Below are 25672 nucleotides of genomic sequence, written 5' to 3'. Positions count from 1 at the left end.
CAGACACCACTTTTTATATACCTTTAGATCAGGATCTTGCAGAAGAGATTAAGAAACAAATTGAATTTGGGGTCCAGTTTGGTTTTGATTCTGGTTTTCTGACACAAAAGGAAAGAGATTATGTCTGTCCTTCCTAAGATTCACAAAACATAATTCAACCCCCTGGGCAGACCGATCGTTTCAGCAAAAGGTTCTCTACTGGAACCTTTATCTGTTTTCGTTGATGCATTTTTGAGGCCCTTCATCAGCCAAGTCCAATCATATGTGTGGGACTCCTCACATATCATCAATCTTCTTAACGATTTTGATGGTGATCTGGAAGATTTACTTTTGGTGACTTTGATATCGAGGCCCTGTGTACTAACATTCCCCAAGAACAAGCTTTAGAAATTCTGGTGGAAGTATTGAATGACAGACCCAGACCACATTGAGTACCCACAGCTTTCATTATCCAGCTAGCCACTTTGGCCTTGAAAGAAAACTTTTTTTTGTTTTCAAGATAAGTTTTACAAGCAGGTCAAAGGGACTGTGATGGGGGCCACTATAGCGCCAAATATTGCAATTTTGTATGTTGCTCATTTTGAATTTTTATTTTTCACTGAACATCCATTTTTAGATGACGTTCGTTTTTGGAAGAGATATATCAATGACATCTTGATGCTGTGGAGACACAGTGAAATCAGGTTACAAGAATTTCACACTTGGTTAAATTCATTGGATCTCAATCTCAAGTTCACCATGCATTATAACAACAAACAGATTTCTTTTTTGGATCTCCTGATTATTAAGGATAAATACGGTTTCAATACTACTATCTTCAGGAAACCCACAGATAAAAATCATTTTTGCACTTTATAGGTTCCCACAACAGAAATCTGAAGGAGAATCATCCTTTTTCACAGTTTCTTAGACCGCGAACATTAGAGTAGCCATACTGGATCAGACCAATGGTCCATCTAGCCCAGTATGCTGTTTCTAACCAAATCATGTCAACATCCCTTGCTACAAATCACAGGGAAAGCAGTTGCTTCCCCATGTCTAGCTCAATAGCAGACTATGGACTTTTCCTCCAGGAACTTGTCCACCCCTTTTTTAAACCCAGATACTAACTGTTCCTACATCCTCGGCAAAGAGTTCCAGAGCTTAACTATTCGTTGAGTGAAAAATATTGCTTCTTATTTGTTTTAAAAGTATTCCCAAGTAACTTCCTTGAGTGTTCCCCTAGTCTCTGTACTTTTGGAATGAGTAAAATATCGATTTAATTCTACTCGTTCTACACCACTCAGGATTTTGTAGACCTCAGTCATATCTTCCCTCATCCATCTCTCTTCTAAGCTGAAAAACCCTAACCTCTTTAGCCTTTCCTCATACTTAGAGGAGTTCCATCTCCTTTATAATTTTGGTCGCTGTTCTTTGAACCTTTTCTAATTCCGCTGTATCATTTTCGAGATATGGCAACCAGAACTGAATGCAATTCTCAAGGTGTAGTCGCACCAAAGAATGATACAAAGGCATTATAGTATTTTCAGTCTTACCATCTCTTCCCTAATAATTCCTTGGATCTTGTTTGCTTTTTTGGCCACCGCAGCACACTGAGCAGAACACTTCAGTGTATCATCTGCAATGACACCTAGATATTTTTCTTGAGTGCTGACCCCCAAGGTGGACCCTTGGGGTCATCTTCATCTTCGACTCCTCCCTCTCCTTCTCTGCACATATTCAGCAGACTGCTAAAACCTGTCGTTTCTTTCTCTATAATATCACCAAAATTCACCCTTTCCTTTCTGAGCACACTACCAGAACCCTCATCCACACTCTTATCACCTCTCGCTTAGACAATTGCAACTTGCTTCTCACAGGTCTCCCACTTAGCCATCTCTCTCCTCGTCAATCTGTTCAAAATTCTGTTGCACGACTAATATTCCGCCAGTGTCGTTATGCTCAAGTCATTTCACTGGCTTCCTATTCGTTTCCGCATACAGTTCAAACTCCTTCTATTGACCTATAAGTGCATTCACTCGGCAGCTCCTCAGTACCTCTCCACTCTCATCTCTTCCTACATTCCTCCCCGGGAACTCCATTCACTGGGTAAATCTCTCTTATCTGCACCCTTCTCCTCCACTGATAACTCCAGACTCCATTCCTTTTATCTTGCAGCACCATATGCCTGGAATAAACTTCCTGAGCCGGTACGTCAAGCTCCATCTCTGGCAATCTTCAAATCTAAGCTAAAAGCCCACCTTTTGATGCTGCTTTTAACTCCTAATCCTTAGTCACTTGTTCAGAACCCTTATTTTATCATCCTCACTTTAATATTCCCTTATATCTTGTTAGCCTTGTTTGTCTGTCCTAATTAGATTGTAAGCTGTGTCGAGCTGAGACTGTCTCTTAATGTTCAAGTGTACAGCGCTGCATATGTCTCGTAGCACTTTAGAAATGATAAGTAGTAGTAGTAGTAGCAGCATCACCTTGCATTTGCTGACATTAAATTTCATCTGCCATTTGGATGACCAGTTTTCCAACTTCCTAAGGTCTTCATGAAATATTTCACAGTCCGTTCTTGTTTTAACAACTTTGAATAGTTTTGTGCCATCTGCATTTAATCACCTCACTCGTCATTTCGATTTCCATATCATTTATAAATATGTTAAATAGGACAAGTCCCAGTACTGTTCCCTGTGGCACTCCACTGTTCACCCTCCTACATTGAGAGAAATGACCATTTAACCCTACCCTCTGTTTTCTGTCCAATAACCAATTCCTAATCTACACCAGAACATTGCCTCCTATCCCATGACACTTTCATTTTCTCAGGAGTCTCTCATGACGAACTTTCTACAAATCTAGATACACTACATCAATCGGCTCACCTTTATCCACATGTTTATTCATGCCTTCAAAGAAATGAAGCAAATTGGTGAGGCAAGACTTCCCTCGGCTGTGCCAATGCTGACTCTGTCCCATTAAATGTTTGTCTATGTGTTCCATAATTTTATTCTTCATAAAAAGTTTCCACTATTTTGCCCGGCACTGAAGTCAGGCTTACTGGTCTGTAATTTCCAGGATCACTCCTGGAACTCTTTTAAAAATCAGTGTCACATTGGCCACCCTCAATCTTCAGGTACTGCGGATAATTTTAATGACAGGTTACATATTACTAACAGCAGATCAAAAATTTCATGCGTAAGTTCTTTGAGTACCCTTGGATGTAGGCCATCCGGTCCAGGTGATTTACCACTCTTTAATATGTCCATCTTTCAGGTTCACCGATATTTCTTTCCATTCCTCTGCATCATCACCCTTGAAAAAGATTTCCGGTACAGGCAGATCTCTTACATCTTGTTCCGTAAAGACAGGTGCAAAGAATTTGTTCAGTTTCTCCGATATGGCTTTGTCCTCCCTGAGTGCCCCTTTTGCTCCATTATGATCTAACAGTCCCATGGATTCCATCGCAGGCTTTCTGCTTCTGATGTACCTAAAAAAGTTTTTACTGTGAGTTTTAGGCTCTGCGGCAATCTTCTCTTCATATTCCCTTTTAGCCTTCTTTATGAACGCTTTGCATCTGACTTGCCAGTGCTTATGTTGCTTCTTATTTTCTTCATTTGGGTCCCTTTTCCATTCTTTGAAGGACAATCTTTTGGCTATAATAGCTTCTTTCAATTCACCTTTTAACCTCAGTTATTTTGGTAGTAGATTACTGGAAGATTTGGTGGTAAGATGGGTGTAGGTGAGTTGAAGCCAGAAGCCAGAATGAGAATGGGAACATTTCATACTTATCTACTCAAGATGATGGAGAACTAGTCAGAAGACAACAAAATCTGATCTATATTAGGACTAATATCCTACATGCAGTCAAACTTGTACAGCCTATAGATATACTGTAAGCACAACACACTGAAGTCCACAGAGGCAAACCACAAGGAAACCTCCATGGCTGCTTGAACAATTGCTCCCTGTTCACTAACAGTTCCCCCTTTTTTTTACACAGTAACAAGCTGTCTTTTCTCCTCTCCACCTCTCCACATCCTTGTGGTTCTGATATATGACAATGTCTATAGGTTAATGATTTCATGCTTTCCATTTCCCCTCCATTTGTTGTCTTGTTTTATTGATTTTTGTTTTAAGCATTTGTTTTCTGTTGTGTTACCAGCATTATGAGTTTTGTAAATGCTAGGATGTTGTTCCTTTTGTTTTGAATGGCGATATATTAAATAATATAATAAACCAACACTGACACGGAGAGCTAGACAGAACAAACAATTTAGAACAGACACAGAAACATATGATGAAAGATCAATATCATCCACTTTGCCCATTCACACTTCTTACTCTGCACTATAATCCCTTCCTCTGCCTCAAAGATTCCCTTTGCATGACCCATGCTTTCTTAAATTCTGTCCTTATCTCTGTACCTCCATTGAGAGGCTGCACCATGTGTCCAAACCCATTCTATAAATATTTCCTAAGGTTACTCCTGAGTCTACCCTTTTAATCCTCATCTCATGATTTCCATTCCAAAGCCTCCTTTTGTAGAATGTTAAGACTTTCTATTAGTTTGTATTTTCACAAACTACTACCATACAAATCTACACATTGACGTAATATTATCGAGGCAGATGCACTAAAATGTGAATAGTTTCTGAGACAGGGGATTATGCAGAGAAAAAAAAAATGTGAATTACAGCCCAATATGCCCCAAAATGCTGGTGCTTTGGGCTTAGGCTTTGTCATATGGGGGCACGTGTGAAAATTTGCTAAATCACCACTTGCAAATAAAAAACATTTGAAGATAGTCCACTACAGAGGCCGAACAAATTTCAGTTTCAGCACCAAAACTGTCTCAAAAACCAGATTCGGCCATGCTTTGAAATTTATTCCTCCCCCAGACATGACCACTTTCTGCCCCCTCGACCGACCACAAGCACTGCTCTTCCACTATCCGTAGACCCTCCCTGGGCCTACCTTAGAAGCCCTAGTAGTATAGTAGCTTTGCTGGGGCAGAAACAATCCCCAGTTGCTCCTGCTCATACTGCCTTTGTAGTCAAAATGGCTGCTGCGACTTCCTGTCGCAGCCTAGGAAGACTGCCATGGAGCCAATACGGGCAGGTGTGATTGGGGATTACTCCCACCCATACTGGTTTTTGGTTTTGGTCACCCTATAGTCTGCTACGTGAAAAATCTTGGCAAAAGTCCGAGTTAACAAGCCTTTGTGATACTATATTATGCAAATTAGCGCATTAACTCAGAATTTGATGAAAATTAGCACATGAAGGTATCTTTGAAAGACAGATTTTGCAAATGAAGTACATGTCATTAAGATGCAGTTTTCATAAGGCCTTATTTGCATGTGTAGCATACCTTTGCTGAAACAGGTTCCAAGTAATTTCATGAGTTAATCCTTAAACTCCATTAGAAGTTAGTCAGACAAATGAATTTTTTTGCATTAACAACAACAAAAAGTAAAATGCTAATTTCAGGAAGTAGTAATTAGTTTTTTTGAAAAATGTCTACGCGGACTTTTCTCATGTACAAAAGAAAAAAATAATAAAACTACTGAGAAAAAGGAACATTCTTTTTATCCCATGTGTAAAGCACAAACCTGTCCAAAATTTTCTTCATCGATACAGAACATGAGATCCAGTTCTGTTGGGTCATTTTCCAGGATCCATTTTAAAGAATTGTAGTATTCGCTATCCTGCAACAGGAGCAGAGGCTCTAATAAAATGCTTATATCAATACAGTATGATGAAGATTGTACAGTCCAAATTAAAAACAAATAAAATCATTTCAATAATTTGTTATCCTTCTGTTACAAGGTCAGATTAAACCAACAATAACTAAAAGCTGGAAGTAATAGTAGTAAACGTAGCAATCAGAAAAATGCTTATGCATCATTATACATGTAAAAAGCCGATTTAACATGTATAATCATGATACATGTACACTAGAGGCTGACCAAATTTTAGTTTAGGCACACCGGCCCAAAATTGGTATTTGGCTGAAAATGCCTCTGCATTTTCGGCTGAAACCAATACCTTTGTGTTGTGTCCCTATAACTTGCACCCCCCCAAAGGGCAGCCTTCCCTCTCACATTCCCCAAACAGAAGTATCCCCCCCACCCAAGGCTCACCTACAAGACCTGGTAGTCTAGCTGGTACAAAAGGAATCCCTGGTCGCTGTTCCCAATGCTGTCTCCACTGTCAAAATGGCTGCCGTGACCTCAAGTGGCAGTCTCATAAGCCATTTTGACAGTGGAGACAGCATTGGCAACAGCGACCGTGAATTCCTTCTGTACTAACTAGGCCACTAGGACTTGTTAGACAGGTCTTGGGGGAGGGCCTATGTGTAGAGGTGAGGGGTCTTAGGGAAGGGCCACTTCTGTATGAGGGTCGGGACAGGTCGGGCCATGCCTTAGTGGCCAGTTTTGGTTTCAGCTCAAACTAGGTGACGAATTTCAGCCTCAGATTTGGTTTTGGCTGAAACCGAAAAAAAATATTTTTTGTGGCCCTCTAATGTACACAGATAGTTTCACCAAATTTAAAGGGGACATTTTGGGCATGCCTTTGGCATACCTTGAAAATATACACATATCCTATATTTGTACGACAATAGATACAAACTTCAAAAATATTCCCTGTTGGCATTTATACCTGTTCAGTGTCACATACAAATGCTAGGTAAATGCAGTTTGGAGGAGATGTGTTCAAAACCAAGTAAATTAGCAGAGAAAATTTCTGTGTGCTAAAGAATGGTTGTTAAAGTTGTGAATAGTTGTGGCATTCCCAGAGATAATTTGCAAAGCAAAAGTACATATATTCTTTTGTTTTGAAAAATCAGCAGAGAATTTATAGTACCTTTTAAGAGCAATTTCATAAAAAATTGTCTACATCATGCCTGCATGCAGCTTTTCTATAAAGAAGAGTATACGAGTACTTTTCTTTATAGAATACCAACTAACATATCAAGTGCACCTTGACAAATATACTCCCCCCCCCCCCAAAAAAAAAAAAAAAAAAAGAATAATTACCTGAAGAAATGGACATTTCCAAAATTAACCATCTGAGACACGGGTAAAAAGCGTGTATGTAGGGTCTACAGTAAGCAGAGATATTCTCAACAGTGGTGTTGAGACAGGGATTAGAAATACATGCTTACTTTTGCATTTCCAAAAGTATATACATTTTCTTCCTCCAAAAGATCTATGCACACCAAATAGTAAATGTAAATGGATGTACATAGATATTTTTCATTTGCTTTGAAGATCCCAGAGTCTGCATTGTGATATGAGCACTAAAGCGTGCTCATAGAGGAGTGGCCTAGTGGTTAGGGTGGTGGACTTTGGTCCTGGGGAACTGAGGAACTGAGTTCGATTCCCACTTCAGGCACAGGCAGCTCCTTGTGACTCTGGGCAAGTCACTTAACCCTCCATTGCCCCATGTAAGCCACATTGAGCCTGCCATGAGTGGGAAAGCGCGGGGTACAAATGTAACAAAAAAAAAAAAGATGCAATTTCATGATTGGGCACCTCCATGTAGGCACCACAGTGGGAGTCTATTGCATAACGGCATCTGGGTACCCAAATTCCATTACACAATACTAGCATAACCCAGGAACGGCACACCTTACATTTACGCATCCACAGTTACATCAGCCATAGAGCTGGGGTAACTGTGGTTGCATAACTGTGACAAAAGCGCACATAACTTACTGTATTTGATAAGGTATGTGCATTAGTGGGAGCCCTGCCCATGCTCTCTCCATGTGAACGCCCCTTGCAGTTATATACTATTCCCCGGATTGTATATAGAGTGACTTAAGTTGCGTGCGCAAATCCAGTCATATTCTGGATTTGCAAATGCAACTTAACAAGCAAATTGGCACCAATAATTGCCACTTAACAAGAAATTACACTAATTGGCATTAATTAGAATGTACACAAAGAACTAAGTGCATTCTATAACGTGACGTGCGTAAATTCAAAGTCACATAGTTGAAAGGGGGCATGGCCATGGGAATAGAATGGGCGGGTACTGTGCATTTCTAAAATCTATGCATGTTATAGAATACACCCGGTCCATGTGTAATTTAGGTGTTGGCATTTACACTAAGTTTTACTTGGCGTAACTGCCCACATCTAAATTTAGTCGTGCAGATGGGTGCTTGGCATATTCGATAAACCATTTGGAAATTTAGGCCTAGGCATATTTTGTTTCGATGCTGATTTTTTAGGTGTGATATATAAGCCCCCAAATTCTATAAATAGCCCAAAGTTAGAGTGAATTACACACGTAACTTAACTTGCTAATTAATGCTAAATTGGCATTTAATTGGTGATAAGTATTAATAACTGGCCTTAAAAAACACTCACTGACAATAATTTGCAGTTATGCGTGCAAATGAATTCTGAATTATCATAGTCTAGTCCTACCGAGTCCAAGACAAGCTTATTGGGAGGTAACACGAAAGAGCGCCTTCTGTTTTATGGCACTTTTCCTTTGGAACAGTCTTCCCTTGAACATTGTCTGAGCCTTTGTTAAAGGTTTCAGGTTAATTTAAAACTTACCTCTTTACTAAAGCATTTTCTTATTGTATTACTAGGGGATGGTAGGTGGCCGGTGCAGTTGATACTCAGTATTATGTCTGCTTTCTGGTATGTTCGTGTTTTTTCCTTTACAATTTTTGGCATTCCTTTTCTATTATGGTTTGGATTTTTCAAATATTGTACATCACTTCAATTTATGTGCTTAAAAAAGTGATTAATCAAATTTTAATAAACATAAACCGAGTGCTAACTTTTATAGCACAAAACTCCAAACAGGGATTTGGATGTGGGAGGCACGTGGGCGGGTCAGAGGTGTGCCAAGCAATTAGGCGCAATGTTATAAAATACTATCATTTATGTGCCTAACTGCCAGTACTTAGGCATGAGCCTTTGGCTGTCATAAATGCTGATGCCTAACATTAAGCGTGAAAATTCAAACTTACGTTAGCAATCTGTAACAGCAGTTTTGCGTAGAACTATCATTATAAAATTTGTCATTCTGGTGCCTGAATTTTACCACCATTTCCTGAATTCATCCTATCTCACTTATGCTCATCCTTACAGAATAGCGCTTATTCACGGTGCTGCCTCTTATACACGTATGTGTATGCTTAGCAAGAACGTACTGATATTCTGTACATTTACTTACTCGAGTGACGTATAAATGTAAGTGCCCTGTTACAGAACTGCGATTTATATGGTTAAACTTTTTCCTGCCGAAATCTTCCTATTTTTAATTAATTCACTTTTTCACAGTCATCAGGCTCAATTTTGAAATTCAGCAATCTGTCCAACTAATTCCAGATGTTGAAAATGATTTGCATACGTTTAAAAACGCATACGTAATTGTAAATATGCTTTCTCTATAATAAAATTAAAACAACAAAATGCAGAAGTATGCAGGTAGCTTAAAATTTATCTCCTATCCTGCCCATAGAACGAGGGCTGCCAGAAGCAAATTTTTGCTTTTGCGCCCCCATCTCTGGCCAGTCTTGTGGTATGACCTGCCTAGATGACAGGGCTTATCATGAGAAAGGCCCCACATTAGAAAGTACTTGTGTAGTCTATAGGCTGATCATTTTATTTTTTTCAGTTGTGCTGGTCCTGATCTCTCTACCACTCCTTCTTGTTGGTTTTCTCTTAAGTACTTTTCCAGGATCTCATTTCCGTTTTCTGCTTCTTTCTACTCCCTGTCTTCTTCCCTTCCTCCCTTTTGTTTCATCTATTTCCTCTATTTCTCTCATTTGCCTTTTTATGTACATGAAGACGGGGGGAGGGGGGGAAGGAAGATTTTATTCTTCCTTGGCCCCCCCCTCCAGTCTTCAGTCTCCCTTCTTCTCACCTTTTTATCTACTTAACGGTTTCCACTGCCCACCTCTACTTCCCAAGTTCTCCTATTCTCTATCTCTCTCTCTCATTCCTTCCCCAGCCTCCTATTCCCCTTCATCTTTTATCTACTTTCTAGTCCCCCAATTGCCACCCTTAGAACTTATTCCTTCCCCTCACCAGCTCATTCCTTCCCTGTCAGTGAACCCCACTCCCCCTTAAGTCCCTTTCTTATGTTTTCCCCCATCCAGACTCCCATTCTCCCCCTTTACATCCCCCATTTCTACCCTCTCACACTTTCTTCCAAGACCAGTCCCCTTCTTCTCTCACTCTTTTCGCAGCCTTCTGCCCTGTTCAAATGCCTCCCAATCCTTCCACATCCTTTAAAATGTCTACTCTCCTCATTTTTTGTACTCATTCTCACAGCCATATTCAAAACCTCACACAATCACCTAGTCTCCACTTATCTCCTTAATCCTCACCTTCCATCCCTCTCAATCCTTGAGTCTCCATTTACACTTCCAATACGCAGCCAATTCTACAGGCTGATGCTCAAAGCCTGGGCACTAAAGCCCACAACGTAAACCTCACATTGCAACAGCAGGGCAGAAAAACAGCTAACCAATGTGCAAAGCAAATGACATTCAAATTTTATGCGTGGATAATTCATGCTATTAAACCGAAAACAAGGGGAAGAACGAGCCTGATGCATGTCTGGTTAGCGCCCAAAGAGAAACTGGCCATTTTGATGGCGTTCCAGGGGTGGAGTCAACACTTGGCCAGTTAAGTGCCGATATTTAGCACTTAACCAGCCAAGATAACTGCATAAATAGGCTTGTGTAAAAGTCCGTCCTATCTTTATGCAGTTCACCATAGCCAGTTAAGTGCTGAATATCGCACTTAACCAGGCTATGTTTTTGCTTGCTCCATATACCTAGAAATTCAATGCTGGAGCCCAGAATTGGCTCCGAATTGAATGTCCGGGGATAACACTGGTGGCGGTTAGCAAAACACTGATTACCACTGGCTGAATATTGGGCCCTTAAACAGCAGAGAGAGGAAGATGATGGTAGATCAAGACAGACCTGTGAGAGCATAGTAAGCACACAGGCAAAACTGGATGGACAAAGTCATTCCTGTCTGCCAAGACTGCTCTTTAGTTTCTAAGTAGTGGCAACTTTGCAATGGCTTTTATATTCTATCCTCAATGTTGGGCAATCTGAGCACTTTTTCACTGTGGCTAAATGCATTAAACCAGTGGCGTACCAAGGGGGGGGGGGGGCGGTGGGGGCGGTCCGCCACGGGTGCACGCCACTGGGGGGGGGGGGGTGCCGTGCGCCTGTCGGCTCTTCGTTTTCATGCTCCCTTTGCCACGGAACAGGTTACTTCCTGTTCCGGGGCAGAAGGAGCATGAAAACGAGGAGCCGGCAGGTGCGCGGCACCCCCCCCCCCCCAGTGGCGTGCACCCGGGGGGGGGTGGTTCTTTGCTGGTGGGGGGGGGGGTGCCGCGCGCCTGCCGGCTCTTCGTTTTCATGCTCCCTCTGCCCCGGAACAGGAAGTAACCTGTTCCGGGGCAAAGGGAGCATGAAAACGAAGAGCTGACAGGCGCATGGCACCCCCCCCAGTGGCGTGCACCCGGGGCGGACCGCCCCCACCCCCTTGGTACGCCACTGGTTTAATGCATTTAGCCACAGTGAAAAAGTGCTCAGATTGCCCAACTTTGAGGATAGAATATAAAAGCCATTGCGGTGTGCACCTGGGGGGGGGGGGGTGGTTCTTTGCTGGTGGGGGGGGGGGGTATCGCGCTGTTCTGGGGGGCGCTGCACCCGGGGGGGGGGGCGGAACGCATCGGCGATCCGCCCCAGGTGTCAGCCCCCCTAGGAACGCCACTGCATTAAACAACTGGATATCTGTCATGCAACTTTGTGAATGCTACCACTGGATGGTTGTGATTTAGTGTGATCAGAAGCCTTTTCTATAAGCCCAGTTTAATGTCAGGGAAAATGCTTGACAATATGGGACGCAACCAATACGCCGTGGATGTAAAAGAACATAGGGGCTCCTTTTACTAACTACCAGTGGCCCAACGCAGCCTCTGGCAGTAGTTCCACCTTGAGTGTGCACCATTTTTGGGGCAATGAAAAATATTTTTGTAATTTTTACTATGACGCTAACCCGGCAGTACGGCACACTACCCGGTTACCACCGGCCTACTGTGGGAGCCTTTACCACCATTTCAACTGGTGGTGGTAAGTGCTCCCCGCCGCATGGCCACATGGTAAGAGTAATCTTATCACATGACCATTTTTTAGGAGTTTTTTTTACCCGCTGCGATAAAAAGGATCCCAGTGCATGGAAAAAATGGCCCCCATAGCTACCGCAGGGCCCTTTTTACCGCAGCATGTTAAAAGGACCCCATAATTTAAAAAAATAACAATATCCAAAATTGTACAAAAGGAGGGGCATAATCGAATAGGGCGCCCAAGTTTTCCTGGGGCCGCCCTCGCAGGACGGCTCCGTAAAGGGGAGATGGGCGTCCATCTTTCGTTTCAATAATATGGTCGGGGACGCCCAAATCTCAATATTTAGGTCGACCTTAGAGATGGTCGTCCCCGGTTTTCGGCAATAATGGAAACCGAGGACGCCCATCTCAAAAACGACCAAATCCAAGCCCTTTGGTTGTGGGAGGAGCCAGCATTCATAGTGCACTAGTCCCCCTGACATGCCAGGACACCAACCGGGCACCCTAGGGGGCACTGCAGTGGACTAACTGATGCACTAACTGAACGGAAAAAGCCCTTTCCTTACCGATCCCTTAGCGATTCAGAAAGGAACGGGCATACATGAAGGAAATCGCATGCAAATGAGCATTATGCGTGGCTGCTCTGCGCATGCCAAAGACGGCTTCAAACATGCAGACAAGCTGCATGTATAATAGCCGCCTACAACCTTAAAAAAAACACAAGTCCAGGTGAAAACGTCCAAGTACTCATCAGGGATGTCTTCTTTTTTTTTTTTTAGTATGGGTGGACGTCCAAGTGTTAGGCGCCGTCACAATGCCTGCGTCCCTGCGATAGGTAGTTGAGGACGTCCAAAATGTGGATGTTTCTGTGAGAAGGACGTCCATGCCTTTGCTATGTCTCTGACTCCCCCTTTATTTATTTATTTGAATTTTGGATCAAAGTAGCAGCAGTGGGATTTGAACCGGCCACCTTTGGATTGCAAGACCAGTGCTCTAACCACTATGCCACTTCTCCACTCCACTCCTTTGCAATTTGGCCATCCCTGTGGGGGGGCAGTTCAGGATGTCCAAAATGTTTGAAAGAAGGACATCCACGCCTTCGCTATGCCTCCGCTGACACACATACATACCTGCCCCCCCCCCCGGGACCTGCATACTGCGGCGATGGTCCTGAGTATGATATTTGAGGCTGGCAAAAAAAGTTTATAAAGTTATTTTTTTTAGGGTGGGAGGGGGTTAGTCACCACTGGGGGAGTCAGGGGAGGTCATCCCCGATTCCCTCTGGTGGTCATCTGGTCAGTTCGGGCACCTTTTTGAGGCTTGGTCGTAACAAAAAATGGACCAAGTTGGCCAAGTGCTCGTCAGGGATGCCCTTCTTTTTTCCATTATCGCTCGAGGACGCCCATCTGTTAGGCACGCCCCAGTCCCGCCCTCGCTACGCTTCTGACATGCCCCCCTGGAACTTTGGTTGTCCCCATGATGGGAAGCAGTTGGGGACGCGCAAAATCAGCTTTCAATTATGCCGATTTGGGCGACCTGAGAGGACGCCCATCTCCTGATTTGTGACGAAAGATGGGCGCCCTTCTCTTTCGAAAATAAGCCTGAAGATATAAACATTTGCTTTTGGACTGTAAAAACAAACAAATGAGAATCCTGAATGATTACAACAGTATGTACTAATTACCCATAGAGTGGATAGCTCTACTTCAATAATTATCAGCTGTGTGATGCCTTAGGCATTCAGCTTCAGCAGGCAATCAGCTACTGTACTGCCCTCTGTGCCATTAATGCAAACTCTTATCATTATAATTTGCTAGTAGATTTCCATCTTCCATTTATTCACAGACAAGGTGATCAGTAGCACTGCCTTACGCTGTGCTTCTGCTCTCTTCTGAAGAGACCATTTCTATGGACAGCTCTGTAGGTATTTTTGCAGATGTGGATCAAATGCTCACAGTAGGGATCAGAACAAGGACTCTATAAATCAACTGGGGGTAATTTTATAACAGATTCCCCTGTATGAAGGCCACGTGGCGAGGCATAATCGAACGGGGCGCCCAAGTTTTCCTGACAGCCATTTGGTCGTGGGAGGAGAAAGCATTCGTAGTGCACTGGTCCCCCTCACATGCCAGGACACCAACCGGGCACCCTAGGGGGCACTGCAGTGGACTTCAGAAAAAGCTCCCAGGTGCATAGCTCCCTTACCTTGTGTGCTGAGCCCCCCAAAACCCACTCCCCACAACTGTACACCACTACCATAGCCCTTAGGGATGAAAGGGGGCACCTACATGTGGGCACAGTGGGTTTGTGGTGGGTTTTGGAGGGCTCACATTTACCACCACAAGTTTAACAGGTGGGGGGGGGGGGGGGGCGGGATGGGCCTGGGTCCGCCTGCCTGAAGTGCACTGCAGTAGCCACTAAAACTGCTCCAGGGACCTGCATACTGCTGTCATGGATATGGGTATGATATTTGAGGCTTGCATACAGGCTGGAAAAAATATTTTAAAACATTTTTTTTAGGGTGGGAGTGGGATAGTGACCACTGGGTGAGTCCCGATTCCCTCCGGTGGTCATCTGGTCATTTAGGGCACATTTTTGTGGCTTGGTCATAAAAAAAAAAAAAGGACCAAGTAAAGTCGGCCAAGTGTTCGTCAGGGACGCCCTTCTTTTTTCCATTATCAGCCGAGGACGCCCATGTGTTAAGCATGCCCCAGTCCCGCCTTCGCTATGCTTCTGACACGCCCCCATAAACTTTGGTCGTCCCCGCGACAGAAAGCAGTTGAGGACGTCCAAAGCCAGCTTTCGATTATGCCGATTTGGGCGACCCTGGGAGAAGGAAGCCCATCTCCCGATTTGTGTTGAAAGATGGGCGCCCTTCTCTTTCGAAAATAAGCCTGTTGGCCACCTATTTTATAAGGCAGATAGACATCTATGCTGGTTTTTTTTTTTTAAATAAAATACTAGGAGCAAGCAAAGCAGCAGAAACGGTGTCTAGATTGAAGCTGTGGACATTTATGTTTGCTTGAGAGCAGATATAAATATCTGTGCTTAATTTATAAATTATCCCCCCAATATTCAGCCAGTGGCGGGCAGCGCTTTGACTGTCTGCTGCCGACGTTCAACCTGGATATTTAATGCTGGGCCATTCCTGGCGTTCAACACAAGTGCATGACCGGTTAAGCTGATATTCAGACTTAACCGGCCATGGCTTAGCGGGCAAAGATAGGCCTGCTTTATATGTGGCTTTATTGGGTGCTAAGCCATAGCCTGTTAAGTTCTGAATATTGAGATTTAACCACTCAAGCTCCTGGAACGCCTCCAACATCGCCGGCACTAATCGGGCATTTTCAGGGGTGATAACTGGTTAAATGCTGCTGAAAATAACCAGTTATCCACCGAGTCTCGAGTTAACTCGCAATGAATATTGGGCCCTGTGTGCAAATCTTGACCTCATCTGCACTCTGACCCTGAATACATCTACATGCAGGATGTATGCACTTCTTGGCACTGTGTGTACTGTTTAACATAATTCATGGGGAAATTTCAAAATGCCTATGGGGGAGATTCTATATATGGCACCAAAAAATATGCGCTGAAATCAGTGCTGACTAAGCATATTCTATAATCAGTGCCTAGATTTAGGTGCAGTATATAGAATATATTTAGTTCATATATCAGCGCCTAAATCTACACGCATCCATTTACACCAATGAAAAATTGGTATAAATCCCTGTGCATACATTTAGGCACACTGGGCCACATTCTATAACTACTATGCCCATTTCCCCACCCCTTATTGCCTGAGTTAGAAGTTTGGCGCACTTCGTTACAGAACACTTAGCGAGTTGCACCTAAATTCTAATCAGTGCCAATTAGTGCTCATTATTGCTTGTTAAGTGATGTTACCAGTGCTCATTAGCTTGATAAGCTTGTTAAGCTATGTGCATTGTTACAGAATCAGTGCCGATTTTTGCGCGGATCTCTAGGCGTGCTATATAGAATCCGGGGGTTAATGCACAAAGAATCATTTATAAAAGGGCCCACGCTTCACCTTCTCCTAATGTGGACCATTTAGCACATCTGGTTTTATTTATTTTTTTTGTTAAGATTATTATTCTTTTAATTCACCAGCCTGCGTTATCTCCTTTTCAAAGTTATTACTTTGATGTATCACAATTGAAAGGGTAATTAATCTTTTTTTTTTTTTAATAAAGTTTCTGAAACCACCCTTCATCAATTCATCAAGATAAACATACAAGTCTAGTCAAGAAGGTGCACACTTTGCCAGTAGGCATTAATGGAGGCATGGTCTTGGCAAAGCGGAGTTCACACATACACAGGTTGAATAAAAATATGTTAACCAAGCTGTAATCTTGCACACTTTTATGTAAGAATTTTCACATCAGCTATCAAGCAAATGTACGTGCTCATACCTGCATTAAAGGTGCAATTTCTGCCAGGAACACTAGTATTTTATAAAGAAACAAATGCCTATAGAAGGAAGTTATCAACATGGGCTACTGTTAACTTGGCTTAGTTTAGCACACGGTCCAATTTTATGCTGTGATAAAATAACCCACCTTGTGGTAAAATAGCTCGCCTTATCAATAGCCGTTGTTGATATTTTCCCCTCATCCCTCGGATTCTGTATAGATTACCAAACTTGGATGCAGATTCCAGATCTGCATAAAAACTAATTATGTGCTAACAATCAATTATTGGAGTTAACAAGCACTTAACTGGTCATTAATTAGGACTTAGAAGTGGATTTGCCCTACTCCCTATTCTATAACCCATGGGCATAAATTTCATACCACGCAACCCCAAAGGGGGTTTAGCCATGGGAGGAGACATGGCCAGGTCAGGAGTGATCCCAGAAATTAAGCACGATGTAATACAATACTGTGATTTGTGCACCTGCCAAAGTGCACAATTAGTACAGCCTTTGGCAAATGGACATGCCCAAAGTTGGGTGCAAAATGCACACAAAGCTAGTATTCTATATAGGATGCTCTGCGCAGAACACCCTTTACAGAATACTTGCTTAGCACAGATCATCCCTGCACCTAACTTTGGGTACCATTTATTCAAACTAGCCCTGTGTGTTTTTATAAAATAGCACCTCAGTACATGCCTACTTAGCCTCTTAACTTATGCATCCCGTTATAAAATTACCCTCTGCATGTACATTAGATAATACTTTTCACTATTCATCTGGGCTGGGATCAAGGGAGGCCCAAGACGTTCTGCTGCCTGAGGCAGAAAATGAGCTGCTGCCATGGCTCCTCCACCACCCTTCGCTTCCCTCCCAAACCCCCCTTCCCTGTCCGCAGTAGAGAGAAGGGTCTGGGACCGGTGGCAGGGCAGCCTAAGGGAGTTGCTGCTGCTGCTGCTGCCTTCTTTCGAAAAACAAGAAAAGAAAGATAATTTCAGGGAAAGAGATTGGGGAGGGAAGAATGAGGGGCAATGCCGCCTCACAAGAGTGGCCTCAGGCGGCCTAATGGTAGGGTCGCCACTGGCTGGGATTTGCAATGACATATAGATTATTATTTCTGAAATCCCCCAGCATCAATTCACTAAGGGGCCCTTTTAACAAACAGTGGTAAAAAGAGGCCTTAGCACCCTTAGGCCGGTCAATGCTGTATGCTTAGGCCATTTTTTTTAATGCTGGGGTAAAATGGCCAATTTTCCCATTAATGCGTGGCCATTAGTGTGTGAGCCCCTACTGCCACCTATTTTGTAGGTGTTAGGGACTCATGTGCTAAACCTGTGCGAATTGGTTAGCGCACGGAAATGCCCACGTGCTAATCGATTAGCACAGAATACATGCACTCTTAGCCCCAGCCCATTCTCAGCACTAAAAAATAAATTTTCTTTTTTAGCGCATGGGCACTGAGTGCATATTCCCAAATTACTGCGGGAGGCCTCAGCGCACTCTGTGGTAAGCCATTTTTTGTTGTAGTAAGCATGCATTAGTGCTTACCGCACCTTTGTAAAAGGGACCCTAAGATAGTTAAATTTTTATATATATGTTTATGTCCTTGAAACTTTCATAATGTAAGTGCCACCTTCAGACGTTCCCAACTGAAAAGACTTAAAATATCATTAACACGTAAAGTGAATACCTACCACTGACTCCATATCTTTTAGAGTTATTTGCTTCCCTAACATCATCTTGTAAAAGGGTCGGATGAAGAAACCTACAAAAAGAAGGGCAGAAGAAAAATTAGATTTTCTTGCAGCACAATTTTATCATGGGCAACATAGATTTCCAACTGGAAAAGGCTAAAGTAACCCTCTTCCATGAATGTCGTCTATAGCATGGGGTGGGAGAAGCAGTAGAACAGGCTCTGAGCCTTCAGTGTTTTAACTAACGATGATTGTCAAAACGTTTGGCAAAGAAGTTTAATCAGATCAGAAAGCGAGTCCTATTACTCTTGGATTTGAAGAGACAAAAACATCTTACGAAGCTGACAGGCAGAGAGATTATGATTAGCAATCACTCTTTTTGATGCCCTCTTCTAGACTCTTAGGCAGTTTTTTAAATTTATTTATGCATGAGGACTTCTTAAATGTTTCTGGGCACCATCTGTGGACATGAGGTGGAAAGAATAGCAGAACTGTGGATAAAATTGGAAAACCACAATCAGCTACTCGGGTTTAAAGCAACCTATGCCCTGTTGTTATTCAATGCACGATCAATTTGCAATAAAGCTTTAATTTTAACAGAGTTGCTTGAGGAATTGGATGTAGAGCTCGTATTAATAACAGAACCTTGGTTGGTAGATATGTTATTAAGTTTATGTCCGCAGGGATTTAAGATAATATACAGCCCTAGAACCCCCAAAAAGGGGGGAGGGTAGGAATTGTATAAAAAAGTTTTTTTAGATTTGAAATTAGTGGACTCTGTTGAAGTTCAGGGGTTGGAAGTAATGGTTTGTCAACTTAGGGATGATGAATTTGAAGATTCAGTTGGGATTATATTGGTGTATACGCCCCCAATTAGCGGATTGTATAGCTCAATTTTCTTTTCCTTTCTCTCATGTTCTTTTTGTTGGAGATTTCAACTTGCATTTAGAGGAAAGGATGGGAATTATCTGTACAAATTTTGGGGGCTTTTTGAATTCTTTACAATTCAAGTTTGATGTCACTACCCTTCACATGAAAATAGCCATACACTGGATTTAATTGCTTACCTAGGGCCCTATTTATTAAGCCACGCTGTAGCAGCACAAACTTTTTAGCACACGCTAATGCTAGAGACATCCATAGGTATCATTAGCATGCACTAATTTTTAGACTGCGCTACAAAGTTAGCATGCCTACAGCATGGCTTAGTAAACATGGTCCGTAGCTGCAGTTAATGAATGGCATTTCATGTCTAACATTAACTGGTCTAGGATTTTATGGTCGGGCCATTATTTGGCAATTTAGTTGCTTACTACAAATTTTAATTGGATAAGTTTTGGTCATCAATGGATCTGAATTTAACTGAATATTCTGGATCTTCTGTTAAATGAATCAAATGGTCAGGCCGATAGAGCTATAGATCAATTCCACGAAGAAAAGAACTATCCAAGGATTAAAAGATCACCTTGGTATACTGATTTGCTCAGAGATATGAAAAGATCTTGTAGAAAATTGGAAAGGGCATGGAGAAAATCAGCTGACCCACAATTAAAAAAGGATTGGTGTTCTATGATAAAATCTTACAAGATCACTGTTTCTGAAGCTAAAAAAGTGTTTCCTCAAAAATTAATGGTGAAGATAGAATGAATCGGAAGAAATTTAGAACTTACATCAATTCAGCAGTTACTCAACTATCTGAAGAGCTGTAGTCTTCACATGAAGGATTATCTAAACATTTTATTGGCAAAGTTGAAAATATTAGATCTCTTTTATTGATATCTGGCTTTGATTCTTCTAAGGGAATGGGTGAAACATATCATAATGGTATTGTTGTTATTGTAATCTGGTCCTCCTTCAGTAAGTCAGGCGAGCAAAGTGTATTTAAAGTTAAAAAAGCTGACTGAAAAATTCTGTTAGATCACTGTCCTTATTTATTAAAAAATATTCCGGGAGCGATGGTCAGTTGGCTCATTGAAGGTCATTTTCCATCAGAAATAGGGAATAATTTTTATTTTTGTTACATTTGTACCCCGCGCTTTCCCACTCATGGCAGGCTCAATGCGGCTATGACCCCTATTCCAAAACTGTCTGAGGTCACCACTTTTTGTCCTTAGGCTAGTATGCCATGGCTAGGCAAGTTAGTAGAATCTTTGGTAGCGTCTCCAATGATGTCTCATTACTTAGATCTGCACCAGTGTTTGAATAGCTCCCAATATGGTTTCCGTCCTTTCAGAATCATTACTTGTAACATCAGTAACAAAGGCCAAGAAACATTTAAATCATGTTCCTTCTTTCTTGTTACCGTTTGAAGTTTCTGGAACTTTTAAAACAGTGGATCATACTCTTAATCAATTGATTGAATGAGACAGATTTGTCCGGAGTTGTTTTTGTTTTGAATTGGTTTACAAGTTTCTTTAAGAACATACAGTAGTGTGTTAAGAAAAAAAGAATATTCTAAGAAAAGGAGTCCGGCTTATGGAGTCCCTCAAGGCTCGTCACTGTCACCCACATTGTTTAATATCTTTATGAGCTCGCTGTGGGACTTCTTAAAATCTACCTTACATTATGTCTCATCCTATGCTGATATATTTATTTTGGTTCCCTCAATGCTGTGGGCAGTGTTGCTGAGAGCTTGTAGATTGTATTGAAAAAACATAATTGTGGGCTTCACAAAATCTGCTAAAAATACTGCTAAAAACAAATTATTGCATTTTGGCACTTTGTCAACTTTTATTTCTACTAGTATTACTTTGACTATAAGGTTGAAAGTTTATACTGGATTCACAGCTTACTATGGAACATCAAATTAAGAACTTAAGCAAAAAGATGTTTTTCAAATTGTATCAGTTTAGGGTGATAAGATCATCTGTTTTCCAGAACAGTTTAGGCTACTTGTTCAGGCGATTGTTCTACCTCAACTTGATTAATGTAGTGCCTTATATACTGGCATTCACCAGGCTTTCCAAGTAAAATTGCAATTTTGGCAAAATTGTGCAGTTAGATTAATTTTTAATTGTAGGAAGTTCAATCACGTTACTCCACTGTTGAAAGATCTTCCCTGGTTGCCTGTCAGGGCCTGCATAGAATTTAAACTGGCATGTTTAATGTTTAAAATTTGTTATGGTAATTGTCCTTTAGATCATGTATCATCAGTAACCTATCCAACAATTTGTACATCCACCCATTCCAATTAATTACTAAATTTGGGCTTTCTGGCTGTTAAGATTAGTTTTAAGCGTTTTAATGATAGTTCTTTTAGCTATCTTGCAGTTAAATCATGGAATTCCATTCTTGTTTACATACACAATATAGATATATACTTGAAGTATCGTCAGACACTAAAACGTATTTGTTTGACAGATTTTTCTGATTGTTGTTTAATGTTCAGTTCTGATGTAACCCACTTTGACTCTTTTTTGGAAATAAGTGGGATATAAATACCAGGAATGGAATATTTTATCTATATTTGCAGGTTCCTTTTTCCTTTTCTAAAACAGAAACCATAGATTCTAAGACAGAAATCTATCTCCCCCCCCCCTTAAAAAAATTCAATGTGATAGCCAAGACCTTCAACGGAACAAAGTGGCAGACACCTCATCAACCTCCAGCATCCTGCCTCCATTCCCATCACAGTGGAGTAGCCACAGGTGGGCCTGAATGAGCCTGGGCCCACCCACTTTGGGCTCAGGCCCACTCAAAATTCTCATGCCCTTGTTAGAGGCTGATGGGGTGGCTGCAGGGGTCCTCTGGTGGCAAGAGCAGCTCCTTTTCCTACTTGATGCAGCTGGTGGCACTGTCTACATGCTGCCGTTAAGCTGGCCTACCCCTGCTGCACACACTATTTCAAGCATGCATAAAAACTGAGCATGCACAGGGTGCGGGGCACCGGCAGTGAATGGACAGTGCTGGCGGCTAAAGCACGGAGAGGGAGCTGTTCTTGCCATTGGAGAACCCCTGCAGCTGGTGGGGCTTTGGGATCCCCACCAGCTGTAGTGTTTTGAGTTGGGGGGATGTGAAGACCACATGTGCTCACCAAATTTGTCCAGTGGCACATCCAAAATTTGAGGTCTGGCTATGCCTCTTCCCCATCAAGCCGACCCCTATCCTCTCCCCCTTCAGGTTTTAATCTCTCCTTATAATTTTCACTGGGGACTTGATTGCGGTATCACTGTTTGAACACCTACTCTTGTTTTTTTTTCCAGTACCACACAACGCACAGTAACTGCATAGTGCTCTCAGTCTTGTGAGAACAGAATGGGATTTTGGACAGCATATAGCTCAAGCTCACTCAGAGCTTTCAGGGGTCCAAACTTAACACAGTAGATTACAGCAGATAAAGAACTGCATGATCTATCCAGTCTGCTCATCATGATAAACTCACAGCATATAGTAAGATGTGATATAACATATGCATACTTGATCTTGATCTGTCTTTGCCATTTTCAAGGCACAAATTGTAGTAGTCTTCCCTTCCCTATATGTGACTCTCAAAAATCCATATCATCTTCCAAAACCTTTTTCCAAATGTCTCCCCTTTCGAAAAACCATCAGTCCTCTTCCCAAACATGGATCCAGGTATTGCAGAATTCTCGACTTACTCCGGGGGATAGATGTTATAATAATGCATGCAATGAAGCTTCAGGCACCCAAATCTAATTTCAATGGTTATTGAGCTTGAATATATATATTTTTGAGGAAACGATAGAAATTTAATTATTACAGATATAACCAGATAAATTGTCTACAATTCTGAAGATGCCAAGTGGCATGTTTGTTCTCGACTGCCCCTCAGTCACTTTTGATGGAGTAAGATGAAGGAGGAGGACTTCTGGGCCAGGAAGCCCTGGCAGGTGGGCTCTGATGAGTAGGTGGAGCGTTGGGGCATGTGTCAGCCCTCTCCACTCCTTTACGCTGTCACTGGGAAAGAGGGGACTCAAACTTCCCCTGCCAAATGACCCTTTCATTTGGCACTGGACAACATGGGAAATTTCATGGCAGCGAGTGTTAATGCTTTTTTACTTTTTGGGGTTTCACTATTGAAGGAATATTTTAGTATACCCTTAGTAAAATATATTCAGTAGCAGGGTAAGAGGAGTTATTTATTTTAATATATTATTTATTCTTCATCATCTGCTTTTCACTTGGAAGATTATAAGCATGCTATTAAACAAAACAGAGAAAGTGTAAACAGTGTAGTTGTTAAACACAAAAAACAATGCACTCAATCAAAACACAAAATGGCATTATAGCTACTCTTTGTTAGAATGAGTTTAATTGTAGAGACCCCATTACCTCTGCTAATGTACTCTGATCTAGGTACATCACTATGAGACATCCAAAAAACAACAGACATTTAATCTAGACTCTGGTGTAAAATGTATAGACATGTTAACCGGTTGACCATGGGCAGAAGGGCTGCAATGAATGATGCCTCAGGTTTGTTTGTTGGTTTTTTTTTTTTTTTTTTTTAATTTGGAGATATGCAATTATACACAAAAGCAAGTCACCTGAAGTGATGACCATACATACCCTGAGTGAGCCTGAATATTTTTTTTAATCGGAGGAGATAAAAATGGCAGAAGATGAACCTATCCAGATAATTTACCACATACAGATGAAACAATCGACGATACAACTACCTTTCGCAAATTTCTGAAGACATATTTCTTCAGCAAGGCCTACAAAGAGAACCTACAGCCCCACTAACCCACTTCACCAACCCATTCAGTTATGAAAGCCCACCTTCTATAAATACCCTAATAAATCCCTTCCTTCTTCCTTCCCTTAACTAATCTCTACACAATACTAACTATACTTGATTCACTGGAATAACTATGTTATCAATACTATGTAAGCCACTTTGAGCCTGCAAATAGGTGGGATAAGGTGGGATACAAATGTAATAAATAAATAAACAAACAAACAATTTTGCTGAAATTTTGTGAACGGGGTCAAAAATGGTTCTTTTTTTTAAAGCAGTTTTTCACAGTTCTTTGGAAATAAACATAACTGAAAAGAAAAGTGAAGTATAGAATGGGATACAGTTGACGTAATTACATGAGATTATTTTCAAAAGTGAGGAGGTGGGAGGTTTCACAGGTTTGTGAGTTTGGAGGGGCAAGTACATGGCTATGGAAACAATTTTTATTATCTGTGATTTGTTTTGTTTTTGATCTGAGGTTTGTGATTTATTTTATTATTGTGTATGTAAATTTGTAATCTGCCAAGAACGCAAGACTGTGTGGAATAGAAATTCGAAATGAATGATGAATAACTAAATAAGGGTCCTATTTATTAAGGCACACTAGCGTTTTTAGCGCATACTAAAATTTAGTGTGCACTAATGCTAGAGACACCCATATATTCCTCTGGTTACGTGAAAGTGAGTTACAGAATAGCAAGCATCCAGACACATGCGCACTAAAAACAGGGCCCTAAATAATCTATCATTTATTTGGTTTTGTGTTATAAGAGTATACCTTCTGTATAAAGGCATTGCAAAGGTTAACAGTTTTAATAACTTACCATCCAATAATTTGCCATGAAAAACTGCTAGACCAGCAATCCTTCCAATGAACGTGAAATAGGAAAGGTGGTCTTCATTGCAAAGACCTGAATTGGGATTAATCTGCAAGGTATAGTTGTCCCTTTTTCCAAAAGAGAAAAAACAAATATGAATGAGCATCCGATATCAAGGAAAAGCCCTGTGCTGAAATTTTAAGGTGTCTTTACTTTCCAGCTGAAGAACATGGATCAGGCCCAAGGATGCCATGTTCTATCACAGACCATCTCGGAAAAGAGCGATGGGTTCTTGTTATCATCAGGGGAGTCAGCGGCCTGGGATCATCCAGCACTTATCATAGAAGTCAGAATGTGTCAGCATTATTGCTTGGCTGCTCTGATGCAGAATGGATGCTGCACTATATTGCCACTTTTCACAGTAAACCTGTATAGGATTTACTTGTGTATAAAAAGAAAATTGCTTTATTAGGTGGGCACTTGCACTCAGGCTGGAAAATAAACAAACCATTGATCCAGACACAGAAACTGTCCATTAACATTCACTTTAACGTCAACTTTTGCTTCCTTTTTTTTGCTGCAGTCTCTCTTCTCAGAATGTAAAACATCCTTCAAAACAAAACCAAGGGATTGACTTACTAAGTAAGACATGCAAAAAAATTGTGATGCTGCAATGCAATATATTATATATATTATATTGAATGGGGCAGTGTGTTAATGAAATGTTATCAAGGCAGTAGTACACTTTGGCAAGTCAGCCCCGTAATTTTGAATGCACTTGTGCAGAGTGGTAATAACGCAGAGATCTCATTTGCTCTTACAAGAATCTTCGCATGAAATGGAAAAAAAGATGAACAAAACTGAAGGATCAAATTTTCATCTTTAAAATAACAATGGAAAGTATTTTGACGGTA

General features: G+C 41.5%; 1 protein-coding gene across 3 annotated transcripts in view; it reads right to left on the bottom strand.

The window, feature by feature from the left end:
- Positions 1 to 25672, bottom strand: part of NEDD4L (NEDD4 like E3 ubiquitin protein ligase) — a 757870-nt gene that overhangs the window by 50631 nt on the left and 681567 nt on the right. For all 3 annotated transcript variants that reach the window (XM_030192990.1, XM_030192991.1, XM_030192989.1), the window contains 3 exons: positions 24765 to 24886; positions 18240 to 18310; positions 5600 to 5695 (listed from right to left, as the gene is read on the bottom strand). In XM_030192990.1, coding sequence (XP_030048850.1) covers positions 5600 to 5695; positions 18240 to 18310; positions 24765 to 24886 — 289 coding nt within the window. The remainder of the gene's footprint in view (positions 1 to 5599; positions 5696 to 18239; positions 18311 to 24764; positions 24887 to 25672) is intronic.

The sequence above is a fragment of the Microcaecilia unicolor genome, chromosome 2 (assembly GCF_901765095.1).
Source record: "Microcaecilia unicolor chromosome 2, aMicUni1.1, whole genome shotgun sequence".
Classification (NCBI taxonomy): domain Eukaryota; kingdom Metazoa; phylum Chordata; class Amphibia; order Gymnophiona; family Siphonopidae; genus Microcaecilia; species Microcaecilia unicolor.
The sequence above is the reverse complement of the archived record's forward strand: the minus strand, read 5'-3'. Positions and strand labels throughout refer to the sequence as shown.